At 31.0% G+C, this 20489-nt stretch overlaps 2 protein-coding genes and 1 long non-coding RNA gene across 3 annotated transcripts; all 3 read right to left on the bottom strand.

Moving 5' to 3' along the window:
* LOC112421778 (uncharacterized) lies at positions 1 to 684 on the bottom strand. Its single transcript, XR_003012019.2, has 2 exons — positions 327 to 684; positions 1 to 228 (listed from the first exon to the last, which is right to left on the bottom strand). It is a non-coding gene; the product is annotated as an uncharacterized lncRNA (long non-coding RNA).
* Positions 685 to 1319: 635 nt separating this feature from the next.
* On the bottom strand, positions 1320 to 3006 carry LOC11411215 (nematode resistance protein-like HSPRO2). The gene has a single exon (XM_003616545.4). It carries the CDS (start codon positions 2861 to 2863, stop codon positions 1511 to 1513), a length of 1353 nt encoding a protein of 450 aa, XP_003616593.1. The 5' UTR covers positions 2864 to 3006; the 3' UTR covers positions 1320 to 1510.
* Positions 3007 to 16993: 13987 nt separating this feature from the next.
* LOC11406082 (60S acidic ribosomal protein P0) lies at positions 16994 to 19976 on the bottom strand. Its single transcript, XM_003616547.4, has 5 exons — positions 19528 to 19976; positions 19036 to 19104; positions 17932 to 18030; positions 17454 to 17846; positions 16994 to 17365 (listed from the first exon to the last, which is right to left on the bottom strand). Exons 1-5 carry the CDS (start codon positions 19783 to 19785, stop codon positions 17213 to 17215), a joined length of 972 nt encoding a protein of 323 aa, XP_003616595.1. The 5' UTR covers positions 19786 to 19976; the 3' UTR covers positions 16994 to 17212.
* Between the last annotated feature and the right edge of the window lie 513 nt (positions 19977 to 20489).

The raw sequence follows: 20489 nt of genomic DNA on the forward strand, positions 1-20489 counted from the left end.
AATTATAATCAGGTCAATTCAAAATTAATATAACTCTGATCATTACAACGAGTTCATTCAAGTAAACTCATTTCATTTAAACAATTTTGACAAAACTTGTAGATATCACAGTTCAATGATGATAATTTCAACTTAATAGGCGTGTCCAAAACCTTTACAAACATCCATCTTATCCTATAGATCAAATACCTTTTCAAAATCGATCTCCATGTGAATACTTATTACCCTCTTCAATCTCATAACCTCTTGATTAACTATTATGTTGTAAAAGCTATTACATCATCATGCACAAAATATGATTGGTTAACACTCATCAATCATCACACCTTCCACTCCACAATGGATTTCATCCTATTGGCAATGATCTTTGACATTGCTTTATAGGGAAGCATTGCAAAGCTAATAAGTCTATATTGCCTCAAATTCAATGCCAAATACACAATTGGGATTAGTGTATTCAAAATGTCATTCAAATAACAATCTTTAGTAGGTTCTCCAATCTTATTATCCTTCTCTTGCACACAATGGATTATAGAACTATACTCCAAAAAAAATATATATCTTACATACAAAGATTGCTACATGTGACAACAACCTATTGCAATTTTCTTTGAGAATTGCTGTTGACACATTACCTTTGGCTGAGAAACACTAATAATTTACCCAAATGCCTCTCGGCAGTTAACTGCTGAGGAAAACTTCGGTAGTAAACTACCGAGGAAACCTCAAACCTATTTTTTTTTTTTTTGACAAAAACCATAAATTGTCATTAATAATATTTATTGATTTTGTTGCATTTTTTTTATTGAATCACCATTTTAGGTCCATTAATTACCGATGGCAAACATTTTTATTTGTTGTTGTTGCGTTTTTCATGTTAATTAAATTAATAATATTTGAAATATTAGTATAAAGTAATAATAGGTTAGTGAAACCTATGAATAATGACAAACATCAATGAAATTAATTACTAATAATTACAAATATAATTATTCTATCATTTCTAACGTTTTTGTTGTTGCATTTTTTTTATTGAATCATCATTTTATGTCCATTAATTACCGATTGCAGATATTATTCATCTCTCATATTTCTTCATTTATGGCAACAAAATCATATGAATGAAATCATAAAAATGATTATGTTTAATTCCTTAAAAGGATTAAAGAATTAAATTTAATTAAGGAAAATTTAGGTGTATTTCCTTATTTAATTTCAGGTTTGAAATTTCTCGACAATTAACTGCAACTGCCGAAGTTTTCCTCGGCAGTTAACTGCAGCCGATTCTTTTAAATTTCAGCAGTTAACTGAGAAGGGCATTTGAGTAATTTACTAATGTTTCTCAGCCAAACTAAATGTGTAAACAACAATACTCATTTTCTTTTGGTACACCTAATACAAAATTTAATCCACATAAAAAAAAAAAAAAAAAAAAGGAAAGAATAGTGTTTTTTTCAATCATGTATGTTTCTAAGTTTAGATCCTAATATCCAACATAATCTCATATGAATCACCAAGTATTTCTACTATTCTCACTATTTTCCCAATAATACCCAAGAAAAGTCTTGGCAGCATCCAAGCTAGGAAACCAAGTAGGTTCAAGAAAAATCCTACTCAAACATTCCAAATTCATCTCACTACTTCCCATCATAACAACCAAAACTTGTTTATAACCATAAAAAAATCTCTTCATTTCTATCTCAATCCCTTGCAACCCTTGCAACAAATGAACCTTCTCAAACTCTTTCTTCTCTGAATAAACCTTCATTGCTTCCTCCATTACCCCTGGCCCACCCGTGGGGTCCACTTCAACTTCCAAAATTTCCGGCACCTTCTGCTTCAAATCTCTACACATTTTTGTTACTGTAACAAACTCTTTTGAACGAAAACAAAACGGCACCGTTTCGTGAATTTCTTTCATTTCATTCATCGTTCTTGTTCCTAAACCTAATTGCTTCTTCAGTTTCAGAAAATCTTCTGGATCCATCATCATGTGTAAATCTTCGATTTCCGTTAGAATCTTCCAGATTCTTTCCACCGCGTAAATCTCACTCGCGGTTTTCTCAAATGTTTTGTTATCAATGGAATTGTTCACGCGCTCTAGTAACACACGCGCTGCGCGTGTCCATGATTCCAAAATCTGGTGTGTCGCGTGTAGAATTCTGTTCTCGTGGTTTCCGATATGATCAAACGGTGTCGTTTCTAATGAGTGGATGAAATTCGGTTTGCAAATTTCGTCGTAACGGAGAATCGGTTTACCGTTGAAATTTTGTTCTCCTAAACCTAACGTGTAATTACACGTCATCATTTCAGATTCCACAGTGGAAAATAGTCTCTGTGCTATTTGTTTTGATTTCTGCCACGTGGCGAGTTTTGGTAGCAAGCTTTGTTCGCTATAGCTTCTGAATTGGTCTTGGTATATTTTGCTAAGCTCGGTTATCGGAGCTTTGCCACAAGTATTAGTGTTTTGTTCCTCGTCATCGCAGAGTAATGCGATGACGTGGATTTGAGATTTTGCTAGAGATTCAACACGTCGAGTCCACTCGCGTTTGTTGATATAGGGTCTTGGGTCGGATAAAACGGTTGTGATGAGACAGAAAGTGATTTCTAGAGCGGTTAAAGCGGGTTTTATGATGGGCTCGTTGGCCCAGTTGGGAAAGGTTGATGAGTACCAAAGGGTTTGGAGGTGAGGGAGGTGGAGATAGTTGTCATATGTTGTGCAAAGTGTGGATGAGGCTGTTGTGATGTCGTTTGTTGTAAGTGGAAGAGGGAGATGGAAAGTTGGTAAGGGTAAAGAAAGTTTTGGTGATTTGGGGGCTATATTTGAGTTTAGCATCTTTGATTTCCATTCTAAATCAACCATCTTGGAAAAGGTAGAGAGAAAATAGTGTATGTAAATATTGTATAATTTGTGAATGAAAGAATGAATTGAATGGTTGAAGTGGTGTTGGTTTGAAGAGGGCAAGGAAGAGAAAAAGGGTATTTATAATTCTATGTGGATATGGATATGAGAAAAAGGAAGATTTGGAATTCTTTTTTATGGAGAAAAAAAAGACGTGTGGACTGGGAAGGAATCAGACAAAAGCACAAAATGAAGAACGAGGAATTTGAAAATTACGGCGTGTGGGATGTTGCATCATTTTTAATTTGAATTTTAAACGTAAAATATGGGTGCACTATTTTTTTCTTAAAAGAAAAATATTGGGATATGGATCAAAAAATTAAAATACGTTCACCATCATTCATTATTGTATGAAGAAAAAAAAAAATGCATCATAAAATTAAAATATGATCACTATCCATATCTTGAGTCTTATCGAACGTTGCTTTAAAATTATTTAAATCAACTAAAAGTGAATCGATTAAACTCTAAATTTATCATATATTATTGTGTTTGAAAATGACTTTTGGATTGACTCAGATCCAATATTACTTGTTCAACAAGTCTCTGATCATCGTCTATGAATGTATATTTCATTCTAAATCTTTCCTTAACTTCAATCATTATATCGACTTGAATGTTTATAGAGTCTAAGTCATGCACAAAGACTGACATACACTTTAGCTCTTTAACCTTATTTGAGAGACTATTAATTTGGTGCACCAAAAAGATATATCATTTAAAAATCGAGATCAAAGATAGTTTATAAACAACATTTATACTCATCTATCTAACATTAAAACAAAAAAAAAAAATCTAATAAACAAGAAGTAGCTTGAGGGGGCAACAAAAGGACATTCTTGAATATGTGTGTATTTTTTATAATAAAAAAATGAATTGAATTGAATATGTTGACGGTAAAATTGAATTGAATTAATAAATGAAATGGGAAAAGTAGAGAAGATGGTGGAAAGGAAGCAGCACATGAATCTTATCCATAAAAATACCTAACGTAAAAGGACAAGAAAGGAAGTTGAAGAAGAAGTCCATTTTTCTTTGTTTGGAATCCAAAAAATTAGTAGTGGAGTCGTTGAGTTGAACCTTCTTATTTAGGTACAACAACGCTTTGCGAGCCTCTTTGGTGTTTCGGTTCCTACCTCTCCAAAACCTTGTGGCCGGTCACTTACCAATTACTGTTCCCCAATAGCCACGTTACACATTAGTATCATATCAATTTTTGTTTAAGATATCACAAACGAAAGTTAGAGACTAATTATTCGAGATAGAGAGATTCATTTAAGAGACCTACCACTTTAAACATAATTTTTTCAAATTTATGTTAGAGGGTAAACTCATAACAACATATTTAAGAGATTCAATTATCTGTCAATTGTGTCGCATGTAACTAGTATATTGCATATATTATTGTACTCTTTGTTTTCACTCAAATATATTATAGCATTAGTATCACATGTATTAATGTATAGTTTTTGGGCTTTTAGATTCATATGTGACATTTCTCATGTGGAATCCTACTCGAACATTTTGCCCCTTTCCTCTACGTACACGATAACAACAATTCTTCTCTCCTTCCTACCCAGATTTTTATAATTTTATGTATATCCCATTAAAACTTATCTAGATTGACTCACTTTTTTATACAAAAATCTATGTTTTAACCAAAGCGGTTGTTAATCATTTTTTGAGCCACAACAAAAAATAAAATTTCGTAAACACTTTTATAATAACATGAGATTAATTTCTATGTTCCTTCAAAAAAAATGAGCTTAACTTCTATGAAAACTTCTTAATTTGCACATGCATCAATAAAATCACGACAAATATATATTTGTAGAGGTGTTTTAGAAATTGACGTAAGAATATAGACCTCGTTTGTTATAGCTTTTTTCGATAGATTTTGGTAGTGTAATGTGATTTTGTTATAATTCTTTTAACAAATAAATTTTCAAGGAAAACTTCAAATGAAAAATCTGTTTGAATAGTTTCTCTTAAAATATCATTCTAAATATTTCATCATTGGTTATAATTTTTTTTTATACTAAAATTTAAAAAAAAAATCTCTAAAAGAAAAAGTTATTTCAAATAGCTTTTCATAAAAATCATTTTTGAAATATGTCATTTTGAAAAAATTGTGATTTTTACAATGTAAAATCTTGAACAATGAATATTTAAGTTAGTGAATGTGAAAATCTCCTTTTTAACTTATATCAAATTTTCTCCAAAAAAAAAAAAACTTATATCAAATGAGTTTGAAATAATTTTTACAATTTTTGAGTAAATTTAAAAAAAAAATCATTTTTAAAAATACAAAGGAAAATCCATTTTTTAAAATTTAAAACAAACGGGCCCATAGTCTAATAGAGTGACTTGATTGAATGCACATGTAAACTAGTTTTACATTATCGGTATATATACAAATTAAACTGATATTAACTTGTTGAATGGATATATAAAATTGTCAAAAATACTCGGTCTCTCTCTTTGTTTTTTGTGTATTTTCTTGATACATGTATAAATGGAAAAACATGAAACAAAAAAATATCGAATGGAAAAAAACTGAACAAAAAAAAAAAGTTCCCCTAGAAAAATAAAGTGAACAAAAGAAGCATTATCGACGGGGTAAAAAAAAATTGTTTAAAAAACACAAGTGTTATAAATATGAATATAGACGCATCATTTGGCCACGATGATCATTTTTAGCTTCAAAGAGGTGTGTTGTTGGATAAAAATGTTCTCTATTTTTATCCCTAAAAAAATTAATCTCTGTATTTTCGAAATAATACAAATAAAAAAGTCCTGTTGTTGGTTGGCCATGGACAAGATGATTGAAACCTACACAAAATATTATGGATGACAATAGTTGTGAATTCGATTAAAACTCATACTGAAAAATTAATGTGTGAAGTAGAATTAGTAGCAACCAAGCTAAAGTGATCAAACAAAACACAAACAATAAGATAAGATAATGGAGAAGAAGGAAAAACTTAATCTTGTCAAAAAAAAAAGAAGGAAAAACTTAATGATATATGTTTACTCAGTATGACCCAAATTTGATCCATGTCTATAAAAGAGATATATCTTCAATCCACCATCAAAGAGTTTCTTACAAAGATATATAAGTGTTACAAGAAATTAACCTTAAAAAATAATCCTTAATTTCTAATATTGTCATGAATATTTTCCCTTGAGATTCAATGATTTGACTCAACAAATTGTTTAGATTGTTTCACAACCCTAGAGGATACTTCAAAAGTACTCGATTCTTAACCTTTGATCGCTTATGAATCCCCTATTTCGATAAACCATAGTGTTCCTTGCACCTCTCAAAACTGTGATGAAAACGAAAATTTATAAAATTGGCCGCGACCCAACGCCTTGTGATTGGCTTCATGTAACTCGCACATGAGGCAAAAGCAATCGCTAATGAAAATCCTTTTGTGTGCTTCACACATTCTCTATACGACTCGCCGATAGTTCATGCGTCTCATGCATGGTTTCATGCGCCCCACACATAAGGCAGAACAACAACTCCTCAAAATTCATGGTTTCAAGGCATATACAATAATTCTTCCTCTTTCCAACTATTTTTAAACCTCAAATCCTTGGACTCAATTAAAGTATAGTTTTTTCTTCATCCTCAATATTCACTTCATTGTTCACTAAATCGTCAAGAATTTTGTTGAACTTCGCTGATTGCTCTCTGATAGTTCATGACTCCACCATCCTAAATGATTAGAATTGCTGTTTCATGAATTGTCTATGAGTTAACGACTTGGTCATATACAACGAATTCAACTTTGAGCACATCCACGTTGTCGTTGTCTCCTTCATGACTTCTCTTAGAACTTTTTCTCTTGTGTACTTATGACATGATAGCCGACACCGCAACCTTAACCTTCAGTGTCAATATTGTACACTTTTGTTCAATCAAGATCACTTATATCTTCTCCTTTCACAACGTAAAATAAAATCATTGTCTCTACGTTAATATGTATGTGAATTTTCAATTATCTTTATTATTTCGTCTATCAACAAAAAACATAAAATAATACTCCCTCCGTCCCAAATTGTATGTCGTTTTAAGAGAAAATATTTGTCTCAAATTATATGTCGCTTTACAATACCAATGCAACATTAATGTTACTTTTCCTATTATAACCTTAACTATTTATTACTCTATCTTCTTTCAATTATTTCATTTATCTTTCCCATATTATTTATTAAGGACAATTTTGTAAAACAACTCATAATATCTCTTTTCCACACAATATTAATTGCATTTTTTAATATATATGAAATGCCCAAAACATCATACAATTAGGACGGAGGGAGTATATGAGAAAATCCATTTCCCTAACCGCCTATATGTGCGCTGTTGAGAAAAAAATGATAAGGATATTTCAACATTTCAATTTTTCCTTACACTCTTTTAACAACCTTTCATATTTGCTCTATCTCTTATTTTTATTACATCTCAAATATATCACATTACTTCCATTATTTCTTTCTTTCTCAAAGTGTAAACGGGGTGTATGGATGTTCAAACATTATTTTCCAAAAAAAGCATGTCAAAAATATACCGTAGAATTAATAATTTAATCAGCTTAATTTACCTTTTCAGGCTAAGGTTTGTTCCATTTCTGCGGCTTTATTTTTGTTTAGTTTTCAAATACCATATCCACATGACATCCATTGCAGCAATCTAATGCAAAAGCAAACGGCGCAAAAGCCTTCAAAATTAGCAGAACAGAAACATTGTTTATTCAGATATTTTTGGTGCTAAAAGATTTTGTTTCCTAACGACAAGGAACCTAAAGTAAATCAAATCTATATATTGAAGAAGAGTGATATGTTGTATTCCAAAACAGTGGCAACTTCGTCTAGTCATATATTTTGTTGGCTTATCCAAAACAAAGTTATAAGAAAATTAGTTTAAATTTTTTATTCTGTTTGATTATAATTTTGGTCCTCTAATTTGCCCTTATTTAATTTTGGACCACTAATTATTTTGTGCTTGAATGATTGAATAAACGATACATATCCAACCAAACTCAATTAATAACATTGTGTCCATCAAAAGAGAAAAAGAGAACTTAAATCACTTGAAAAAAAATTAAAATCGTTTCTTTTTCTATTTTATGAGTTTCTTACGCCCTCCATACTGTTCGGATTATAGAATTCAAACGGTATAAATATCTTATAAAAACCTTCAAAAATATATTGAAGGTTTCAAATTTTAAAATTAAATAGAACACGCGAAACACTCGTCGAATGAAAAAAATAATATGGATCAAAATCCACATAACTCAAACTCCATATACAAAAGTATAATGAAGTTTTATATTATTGTAACACTTGAATATTTTTATCATTTGAAAAGTGAAAACTATATCTTAAATTTTGGATCGTAATTTAATCCTTCCAAACCTTAAAGGCTGCGGTGAAGAGGATAAAGAATGAGGGGTAGATAAGGAGTAATGAAGAGATAAACTTATATTCCTTCTCAATTAATTTCCCTTCATGCTTTAGCCTTTATGGCTGTTATTACATATCTTTGTTTGTCCAAATCAGCAACGATTTTTTGGCCACCTGTACAGACCCAAACACACGTAGCGTGAAAAACATGCGTTGCACCAAACCTTGTCGGCCAAAGGTGGACAGGTCAGGTTGCACTGGCGGTGCACAGCCACAGCATAGGATGCTACCGAGCCCATACATATTGCCACATGGGGAAGGAAAATGGCATCACTATGAATCTCATTTAAGTTTTTGATAGCTGATAAGCTTATGAAAAATGTTGTGTACACATTGTGTGAGTGTGTATACATCTTTAAATAAAGAGAAAATGAGAGTAATATGATATGTAATATCTTGAACATTTTATAGAAAGAAAAGATAGGGGGAAAAAATGGAGGTGTTTATTGAGTATATGAAATTAAGAGATGCTTATTTATCATTGTTGTAAGCCTATACTAGTACAATTCCTTTCGGATTGGATTATAAAGATACATGCATATGATATCCTAATCTTCTAATGATTTATATTAGTTAAAGTGTGGATAATAATGAATACATGTAGTCTAACTATTTCAAACATATAGAAATATTTGTTGCATTTCACGATGAACAACCCATATGTAAAAATAACTTGTCTTAAAATGAATGATTTTTTGCGCATGAGATTCTACTCCTTAAGTTTTAAAATATATGTCGTATTTTTATACTCCCTCCGTCCCTCAATAGATGACCTAGTTGACTCTGACACACGTACCAATGCATATATTTTATCTTTGATATCTTCAATTCTCTACTAAAAAAAATTATAAAAATTTAATATTTTAAAAATATTCATCGAGACGAATCCAACAACATCTTACATAATATTATTTATCTTTGTGAATTAGTAGAAAAATATGGTCAAAGTATGACAAGTCAATAATGTATATTGTCAACTAGGTCATCTATTAAGGGACGGAGGAAGTAATATGTATTAATCACGTGATTTATTTTAACCATGTTTTTAACTACTATGTATATAATGAGAATGCTAATCCGTGCCACCTTCCGGATATTGGTTAAACAACAAAACAAGTAAAAAAAAATATAAATTGTGGTGTAAATATTACTTAATCAAAAGTCAAAACATATATTTTTAAGACAAATTTTCTAATTATAGATTACTTAATCATTGTCTATGGGACACTAGTTAGCAAGATCCAATATGTAAATATAAATGTTAGCACGTAAGAAGTTGTTCGATTTGTCTCGATAAATATTTTCAAAATATTAAATTTTTATAATTTTTTACATTTAATTAAATATATTGACGATCAAAGTTATACATTGACATGTAAAAGTGGTTGACTGTGACGTATATTTTAAAGCAGATGATTGGTCATGTAATTTCAAAGTATAGTGTTTAAATTTTATAAGGATTGCTGTAAGATATTTATTAGTGTATCACATTAACTAATAACAAATTTGAGTGAATCATCAATGTCGTCCCTGAATTTTCACGGTTCGGCCAAATTCATCCCTCAACTATGTGAAATATCAATTTAATCCCTGAATTTGTTAAATGTCAATCAAGTTAGTCCTTCTGTTCAAATGGAGCGTTAACGGAGCTGACGTGGCCGTTAACCTCTCACATGTCAGACGACACATAGACAGGGACTAATTTGGCCGATAATAACAAACATTTTGAAGGACTAAACTGATTGATTTGCAGAAAATGTTTCGGCTTTCTTCCCAAACGGCTCTTTTCTTCCCCAACAACTATTTCTTCCCCAATTGTATAAAATTGAAACCCTGATTACACAAGCAATCTACACTCCAAAATCACCAAAATTTCCTCCAGTAATAAGTGGTCCGGTTCTTCCCCAATTCACAAAACTTCAAACCCTAACTTTTTGCATTGAATTTGAATGTCAAAATCCTCAAAATTTCTTGAAGCAAAACTATTGAAATTGGATCTGAAATGATGGGGGTGGGAATATGGGAAAAAACAGTTATGAAAGTCAAGTTTCATCTTCAAGCTCCAAGTTTAATGGTGATGTGATAGTGCTTGAATGTTGGTGTCCTAGAATTTGTGTCGTTAGAAAATCAATACTGTAAAAATCCCATGAAGGCCATTCTATGCTTGCCCTCTCCAAAGGTTTGTTTAACTATTAAACATGTGATGTCATCTTAGTTTGAACAACACATGACTGATTTTGAAAAGAGGTTGAAAATGATTGAGGAATGTAACATTTCTGTAATAATATCTCCATCAAATTAGTCTCTGAATTATTTCTCTATATATCAAATAGATCCATTCGTTATTTTAAAAACCATTAAATAAGTCCCTGAATTGTTTAATCAGATATCAAATTGATCCATGAAGTATATGTGTACAAAATAAACTAAAAAAGCCAGAACAAACAAATTGAAACTGAAACGGACAAAAAAAGGGTGGATACGAACATAGAAACTTGATAAACTAGAGGAAAGGTTTTACCTTTAACCACAGCCGAACACAGAAACTTTAAAAACGTGAGAATCGCCGGAGATGATGATGATTTTGGAGAGGTGAGAATGGAGAAAGTTTTAGGGGGAAGGAGAAGGATCAAGGATGTTTTTGATGTTTCTGAGTGGAATGTGAGGAAGGAGGTATGGGTAATACAGGGGCAAAATTGGAATAACATAAAAAAATTGAAAAGTGAAAACTGGAATTTTTTCACTTTCATCAAATTAGTCCTTGAACACGTAGCTTCCTTTTTGCCACGTGTACAAGACAGCACAACATGTTGGGCGACAGATCAGAATAGCTAACGGAGCATTTGGACGGAGGAACCTTTTTTATGGACGTCTGACAAATTCAGGGACTAAGTTGATATTTCGCATAATTGAAGGATGATTTTGGCCACCCATAAAAATTCAAGGACGAATTTGATGGTTCACTCTAACAAATTTCTCTCTTTCCTTTTTAAATTAACTCTTTTAATTTCTAATGCAATATAATTTTATAAAAAGAATTCAATTGTTCTCTAGTTCATTTTATTTGCATTATTTTTTAGACGACGTATTTTACTTTACAAATTTATGATAATGATTAATACATCAACTTTTTTACAAGAGTAATTTCATAAAAATATAATTTTCTCTTTTTTATTTATAAGATAGCACATTGCCAAACAACACATGGTTCTAAGTTGTTATAGGTTCAAAGGAATTGTGCTTAATTACACTATGTATTTGTGAAAATGAGAAATGAATAGTTATGACTAATATATTTTTAAATTTGGAATGAGAAGTGGCTTGGTGATGGTTCAATCTTAATGCCAGCTACTCACTCTAATTTATCTATTAATGATCTTTGTGTGGCTGATTTATTCTCCCTAATAAAAAAGCTTGAAATATTCCCTTTATTACAATAGTTTTTTATTTGGCTAATGCTGCAAGGATTTTTATCACATCACTATTTGATTCAGTTGACAATGATAGACGTTTTTGCACTCAATAACTCATTGATACCGACTTCCTCAAAGTCTCTAGTGAATGGCATTTTTAGGAATTTCATTCCTACTAGAATTTAACTTTTTAATGATACAAGTGTGGATTGTCAAACCAATTGTGTGTTATGTGATTTCCAACTTGAGGATTCTCTACGTGTTTATTTCAGGTGCTCTAACAGTTTCAATATTCGTTGGAAAAACTACTTTTTATGATGCTGGTGTGTATTAGAGATGAAAATGGTGGCTTTGTCTTGGCCAAAATCAAATGGATTATGGATGTTGTCAAAATGTGTTGTTCATATGTCAATGAAGCACTTGAATTACTAAAAAAAGTACATCCATACATAAATGACTATAATTTATAATAGTTTTAAACAAACGTCACATATTTTTCTTTGAAATAAAATAAAAGGATTATAGTAATTTTCATCCATGAATGTTTAATAGATAGCCGTAATAGCCTCTTACTGTATTGAAATTATAAAATAGTTATTAATTGTACATTTTATTATTTGAGTGTATATTTTCAGTTGCATTTACATTACATTTAGTTAATTACAAGTTACTTATGATGAGATGTCATTTCTAGGCTCTAGTTTATATATATACTACAATTTGTAATTGAATTCATTCATTTAATGATAATCGCTTTTCTTCAATTTTCATCTTTTCTCATGTTAGAGAAGTTCTTAGACATTTCGTTTGTCAAAATAATCTCTGAAATTAAAATAGTTTTTTAACGTTGACATTAACTATTTTGACTAACACAATGCATACTCAGTGACTATTTTGAAATTTCGATAGATTGAAGGATCATTGTGGCTATTCGTTATATATTCAGAGACTAAAATGACTATTCCCTTTAAACAAACGGTACATGTAAATAACATTAATAGTTGGATGGATAGGGTATAATGTTGATAAAAGTGTTATCGGGTTCGATTCTCACATCCAACAAAAACTAGCAAATTAACATATTGGTCATTTCAAAGAAAAAATACATCAACATTTTTGATATATATGCCAAAAGTGCAAAATAAGCTTATACCGAAAGATGGAGGCAGTAGTGTGCAACTCAAGTCTAGAATTCATTTCACAATGAATTTACACTTTTGGTAGGAAAAGAAGTGAAAACGATACAACATAGATAAAGGTGAGAGAGCATCTAAGAAAGGAATATAGTGTAATAACATGCACTTGTTCGAATACCACTCTTATAGAATATAGGGATATTGGATTAGTATGAATCATGACGCCCAATAAATTGGGTCATTTGACATTTGATTTCGTCATTGTCAAACAACATGCATCCATCTAATATCATAAATCTTATATGTGATTTATCTAGAGAAAAACTATATAATAAAATCGAAATATATCTTTTAAATTAAATCTATCTATATGAAGCGTGGCATGTGATAAGAAAAATAATCATTTAGTTTGTGGCTTGTCTTTTCGAGCAAAGTGTCTTTTAGGGAAGCAAAAGCATATCAATCTCTTTCGTTTACTCAATTAATTGGGCAACACAGCCGTTTAACGATGAGGATAAAAGTGTCTATCACCCCTAAAAAAATGTGTATATGTAATATCAATCCCTTTCTTTTAGCGATTGGTATGAAATATGAATCATGATGCCCCATAAGTCTGGAATATTGGAAAAGTGCATAATAGACAAATATAATGCAATTAATCTTCAATTATTTTATATAAGATTTTATTAATTTATGTTTGAGAAATTGTCGAATATAGAGGGTCATAGGTTCAGAGGGTTTTTGTCAAAAAAAAAAAAAAAGTTAAATATGTTTTTAGTCCCTACATTTTACGCTCTTTTGATAAATAGTCCCTACATTAAGTACATGTTTTTAAAATTCCTATATTTTACTCCCGTTACCAAATTTAGTCCCTGATGTTAATTTCTTGTCCAGTCGCCAAACGGACTGCTGATCTGGCCTTTTTTTTTTTTGGTACCTTTAATTTCAATTTGATTTTGTGTGTAAGTAGAATTTGTTTTGTTTCTCAGATGAAAAGTGTAACCTCCAATATGTTTGTATGGGTTGATGATGAAATAAAGAAAATGAAGAAGTTACATCAAATGAAGTAGTTCAAAATGATTCAAATGTTGCTGCAGTTGCTGTATAGTTAATTCAAGAAATTATGAAAAAAAATGCAAAGCTTTCAAAGAAGTTAAGAGCTGAGAAGATGAAAGGGAAATTTACGAATTTTCTGCTATTTTTGTTGTTGTTTATCAACCTGTTTTAGTAGCAAAGTTGTTTGTTTAGGTTGTAAGAAAATGGCATTAGATGAGTTGGGTAGTGATAGGGTTGTTGTATGGAGTTAATGTTTGTGATTGTTGTTAATCCATTTATTCCATTAATTAACTACAATTTAACACTAAACATGGTTTAATGTACATTCATTTAATGTGTGGGACCATTGCTGCTACATATACATCCAAGTGTCTCTGTTTTTTTTGCCACATCACAAACTAATTGGGGCCCACTTAATGCCACGTCAGCGTCTGAAAATTAACGTTAGGGACTAAATTTGCTAACGGGAGTAAAATGTAGGGATTTTAAAAATATTTTCTTAAATGTAGGAACTATTTATCAAAGAGCGTAAAATGTAGGGACTAAAAACATATTTAACAAAAAAAAAAAGATTCAGAGGATTAGGTAACTCAACTGGTTTCAAATAAGGGATAAAGATTCAGAGGTAAGGTTCTAGTTTTAGCAAGAAACTAACACAATAATTAGCATACTTACCTTTGTTATTTGGTTAAAAAAATTAATAAAAAAAAAACATTTGTTATTAAAAAAAAGGTCATGGACTCGTGACATGACTACATTAGACCTTTTTATCATGTAGAATTTTCTTTCCCGAAAGACCTAAGGTGTTTGTTTAAGAAACTTTACCCTAGACAATCCAAGATTCTTTACATAGAATTATCTCCATATAATTGACATTTGCATTAAGATTGAGAGAAATATACTTATTGAATATCTTAAATCACACTAAACTCAATTAGGTTCGGTGTCACCCATGTTTTGGCATCAACAACACAAATGTACGTACAAAAATAGGAGTATTATTAAAAAAAAAAAAAAAAAATCCTAGAAATTTATGTCAAGATTTATCTAAGTCTACAATATGAACAAATGACATTTTTCCCCACATTAGTAAAGATGGGGTAGCACCATTTCCATGCGTACTAGCTCTTGAAGCACCTACACTAATTCATAATGTGATTAGCAAGTTATGAAAATGTCCAAATCTATGTCTCTTTATTATTATCGCTAGAGATCAAAGTGTCCCTTAAATTCATTGACATGTAGGAGTAGGAATAGTTTAGAATACGTCATACTTTAAAGACCTATTTATGTCGATCTTTGAATTTTAGAATTGGCAAGGGCGTAGGGCAGGCGTGTCACATAGGTGTGATCATGGGCACCCCTAATTTTTGATCTATGAAAATATACCTAAATATAATTTTATGAAGTAATAATATCTAAATTAACATGTTTCCTTAAAAAAAAAAAAAAAATCTAAAATAACATGTTATTAAAGTATTAACCTATTTTGTGTAACAACTATTCACTTTAATTTTTTTTCCAAAAAAAAAAAAAAATACTTAACATGTTTCCTTAAAAAAAATCTAAAATAACATGTTATTAAGTATTAACCTATTTTGTGTAACAACTATTCACTTTAATTTTTTTTCCCAAAAAAAAATAATACTATTCACTTTAATTTGTTTAAAATATGTTGGAAAAGTTATATAATAAGAAGGTTTTTATACCTTTATTTTATTATTAACTAAAAATATGAAGAAAAAGAAGCTCAACAGAGCAAATTACATAAAATGAAAAACTAAGAAGGCTTAATTGAAGTTTTTATTATTTTCGCAGGCGGAATTGATCCCCATTTTAAAAATCTCAAGTTTTGGTCACTCCCTAAAATATTTGGACTAAAATGATGATGCAACATGATCTAAATGAGTTATAATATGATGATGTAAAATGGCCAAAACCATAAAATACAAGAAAACCAACCTCTAAGAACTTCAATTTCAACTACAGAATTTACTCATTTTTATATTATAAATTAATAACATGTAAATCATTAATTCAAATGATTGATTCTGCACAATCATTTTTTCAGTATAGAAATATGAAGTGACCTAATTTGAGGGATTTTTAAATGTGGGTACCAATTTTGTGAGCAAGGTAAAAATAGAAAGACCAATACTGTAATTAAACCTAAAACTTAATTATATACAAAAATATTTTTTCTCTAATTAATTTTATTGTTTTATATTTTTTTTGTTGTAGTTTTATGAGAAATCTGGTACATATATTTTTATAAATGTAGGAAATACTTTTTTTAGTGTCATTGTTTTTGCCTGCAAGTTTAATTCCAGACTCCACCGCTACTAATTTGTGCAAATGAAGCATCGTATTTGCAAGATTCTCTAAAGAATTGCAAGGAAATCATGCAAGTTACATTGTATTTACTTTGCCCTTCTATCAAATACTATAAACAAAAAATTCAAACAAAGTTTTTTGAGGGTTAAGCTATTGATAACGATAAAAAGAAAACGATATAAATTATCGCTGAATTGTGAAAATAATTCAAGCAGATCCTTTGACATAATTTAAGAAGAATGGGCACTGTCTTCCCCCTCATTTATCAACTTTAAAAATAATTCAATGGTTTGAAATTTTGTTTTACATGATGCAACTGTCATATAAACATAGAAATAACCATAGAAACATGGTAGAAATCTATTTATGTTTAAAACAAAGTAGTAAGAAATCGGAGAGTACCAGAACAACAGACAAATAATTGTAACCCCAGAAACAACAGACAAATAATTGTAACCCCAGAAACAACTAGACACAAAAGCAACCAAATAAGACCAAGTGATAACCCCAGAAACAAGTCAACAGAAATAGAGTTTATATAGAACCAGAGTACAAGATCAAACGGGCAAGTAACCAAACTGACCGACAAATCAAAATTTTGTAAAACTTTACTTCCAAGCAAAAGATGAAGAAATTTTGAATTAAAACTAAAGGTTTTGGCTTTATAAAGTTCAAAATTCTTGCTTAACCTTAGTTAACAAATTATAGATAGATAAAGCACAGGATCCAGGTTCAATTGCCATTAAAATATAAAGTTATCAAAAATAATAAATAACATCACCAAACAGAGTCATAATGGAAAATACAAAATAAGCAAAACTAAATAACTTCAAGAACGAACAAATGGTTCAGCAAATCTAACAAACCAAAATACTTGATAGTAAATTTTGCAAGATCTAGTCATCACCAAAAAGACCAAAACCAATGTCATCATCAGATTCTTCTTCAGGCTCAGCAGCAGCAGCAGCGGCGGCGGCAGCAGGCGCAGGCGTAGCACCAGAAACATCGGCCGGAGCAGCAACAGCAGCTACGGCAAACTTACTTGGGTCCTGCATTATACAAAATTAATGAATATGAAATACGGAACTAGTGAATTTTTTAAATGCACAATCATTTGAGTCCAAGACAAGTCAATACCTTCAAGAACTCCTTAACCTTGTCAGCCTCAGGGAAAGAATACTCGGTTGCGACTGCAACAGCAAGAACATTCTTGTATGCATTCACGAACATGTGAGGTGCAGCAGCTAGTGTTGGATAAGAGATGGCCAAGGAAAGTGAAGTAACCATTGAGACACCAATGGCAAACTTCGCAACAAGGTCATCCTCAGTAAGATCCAGAACCTCAGGGTTAAACACAGAGCCATTGTCATACACAGAGAGGACCACAAGTCCATATGAAAATGGCCTGATGCCTAGCTTGGCAAGCAATGCAGCTTCAGAAGAGCCAACCTTGTCTCCCTTCTTGATGAGTTCAACAGGGGTAATAATTTCCACAGTACCCTTGTTAATCTTTGTGGGAATGTTGAGCACCTAAAATTTCAAAGTTAAAAGATTAGTATTGAGTATAGAATTCATTACAGTAATACTCATATACAAACGGAATAAGATGACACACCTGGAAGAAAGAGGTTTGGGAGGGGTCAAGCCCTGTGTTGCCAGGAGGGACAACAACATCAATTGGAGCAACCAAACCAACACGAGCAGGAGCTCCAACCTATTCCGATAAAAGGGAAATATCAATAAATTAATAGGAATGGTGAGCATATAAGATGTTGAATTGTTATTCATCAAACTAAAATATAACAGCATTCACCATGAGCATATTGACAACCAAGGAAAATGTCAGATTGGGTTAGCAACAAAAAAAAAAAGCCAGGGTTTTTGAAAGATGAAAATTCAAAATTCAGTTGAAACAATTTGTAGGAATAAAAATTAAGAGCAAAACCTTGGAACAAATGTCGATGCATTAGATATAAATTAAATAGCCAACCATATAATTTATTCAAAGTAATAGAATTTGTGATTGTTTAGATCCTGTGGAGACAAACATGTGTTTGGGAGTCGTAAGTATATTTTGAACATGAATATTCAAGTTACTATACTATCAGTAAAGAAATAACATTTCAGGCCTGTTTGAAAACAGCTTATTTGCAGCATAGAGCACAAGCACTTATCATGATCGGCACTTATGCAAAAGCTTACATAAGCTACTTTCATAAAAAAAGATAACATAAGGTTAAACAATTTCTGTAAATACTAAAAGCTGTTTAAATCAACCTATATAACCTATACTGAAGAACTTCTGAAAATAAGCCTAAATAATGTTCATAAAAAAAAAGTCATATTTTCATAAGTTCTCCCAAACAGTTTCTCAAAACTCATGTCAGTTTCTCAAAACTCATGTCAATAGATAAGCTCAAATAAGTCAATCCAAACAGGCCCTTAGAGTATAAAGAACTTAACTTGGTTTTTACTTCACAGCTAGTTTATCAAGAAAACCCATATCACAAATTACTTTTATATCAAAATCAACTTTAATCAAATCATGAATTATATTTTGCAAACTAAAACTCCATCTAATTCATTTCAAAAAACATCCACCCAAACACACTTAAATAAAGTGTGGATAATGAAAAAGTGTGGCATTATACTAATAGCATTGCATATTGTACGCTTAAAATATAAGCTTTACGTGACAATTAAAAAAAGGTAAGTTTACCTTGTACTTGGCAACCTCTTCACTGACCTCCTTGAGGTCTCCCTTGGTGAAAATCAAACCCACATTTCCCTGTTTCAATGGAGATGGCACTATTATTAATCTATATACATTTTAAATAAATACAACTACTCTCAATTAGTATAATCACAAAGTAGTTTCAAAAAATAGTATAATAACCAAAATTTAAGCCAATTGCTTGCTAAAGCACCATCACATAATTACACAATTCTACGTTCTAGGCTTACTAAACAACATTCAAATTACTAAACAACATTCAAATGCTATCAATCTGGTCCAATATAATACTATCAATCTAGTAACAAAATAACCAAAAAAAAAACAAAATTTTGATTATAATAAAATAGCTCATGATAAAATAAACTAACATACAAAAATTAATCATATATATCTCACAAAATTAATGAACAAAACAACCCAATTCATCAGTCAATATTATCAAATCAACAAAAACTAGAGGATTGGAAAACTTACAACAAGGAGAGGGATAAGGTTAAGAAACGCATTGTTCCCAGTTTTCTCAGCGTGCATCCTCACAGATCTCTTCATCATAGTATTCTTCCCCATAAGAACAACCGAATCACCACGTAAACCACCACGAATATTCTGAAGCTGCTTAGATCCAACGTTATCAGCATTAACAATCAGAATCTGAGTGAATTCATCGAGAAGCTGGCAAAGCTTAACATCGTAAGCTTGCTTCTTCTCGGCTTTGGTAGGTTTTGGTGCCATTGATGATGATGATTGAGTTTTTTTCTTAGGGTTTTGATGAGAGCAAAATTGAGGGCCAAGACGAAGATTTACGTCAAGGCGGACAGCAGCTGCGCCGTCGCTTTAACCTCTGGTTTTGTGGAGGTTCGTTGGTTTTTGGGAGTGAAAGTGCAGAAAATGTGGAAACCCTAGAAATTGAGAAAATGGGGAGAAGATGTTTATATAGTAGTGAGAGAAAGAAGAGAAAATTAGGGTTTTGAGTTTGTTGGTGCTGGGTTATTTTTTAGGCCCAAATTATTGTTCATTTTACCTTGATTTTTGCTATTTAACACTGCAAAAGTACCAAAAGTGCCCATATTTTTTAGATTTGAAACGTACAAAATGATATTTGAACAACCATTTTTTTGATAATTTTTTTAACAATATTCTCTTTCATACTCACGTTATGATTTACTTTCTCTTTATTGTTTTGATTTTTTTTGTCAATACTCGTATTTTTTTATAATTAGGTTGTCACAATAGTCAACAAAAATGTTGTTCAAACAACACTCCGCTGAGAAATGTTATTTGAACAACCATTTTTGAACAACTTGAGACAACCAAGATATATAAAGAAACGTAGGTTTATGCACAAAACCAAAACAATAGAAATATAAATTGATTAGATAATATGAGTATACGAGAGAAAATTGTCATAAAAATTGTCACAAAATGGTTGTTCAAAT

This window comes from Medicago truncatula, chromosome 5, assembly GCF_003473485.1.
Source record: "Medicago truncatula cultivar Jemalong A17 chromosome 5, MtrunA17r5.0-ANR, whole genome shotgun sequence".
NCBI classification, from domain to species: domain Eukaryota; kingdom Viridiplantae; phylum Streptophyta; class Magnoliopsida; order Fabales; family Fabaceae; genus Medicago; species Medicago truncatula.

Bases quoted from the DNA above. Each gene is read 5' to 3' on its own strand.
- LOC11411215 (XM_003616545.4), bottom strand. From the start codon at position 2,863: ATGGTTGATTTAGAATGGAAATCAAAGATGCTAAACTCAAATATAGCC.
- LOC11406082 (XM_003616547.4), bottom strand. From the start codon at position 19,785: ATGGCACCAAAACCTACCAAAGCCGAGAAGAAGCAAGCTTACGATGTT. The intron at 18,031-19,035 runs GTAAACTTACCT...TTATCGGAATAG, and splicing joins AAGAGGTTGCCAAGTACAAG to GTTGGAGCTCCTGCTCGTGT. The intron at 17,847-17,931 runs GTGTGTCATCTT...TTGAAATTTTAG, and splicing joins CCCAAACCTCTTTCTTCCAG to GTGCTCAACATTCCCACAAA.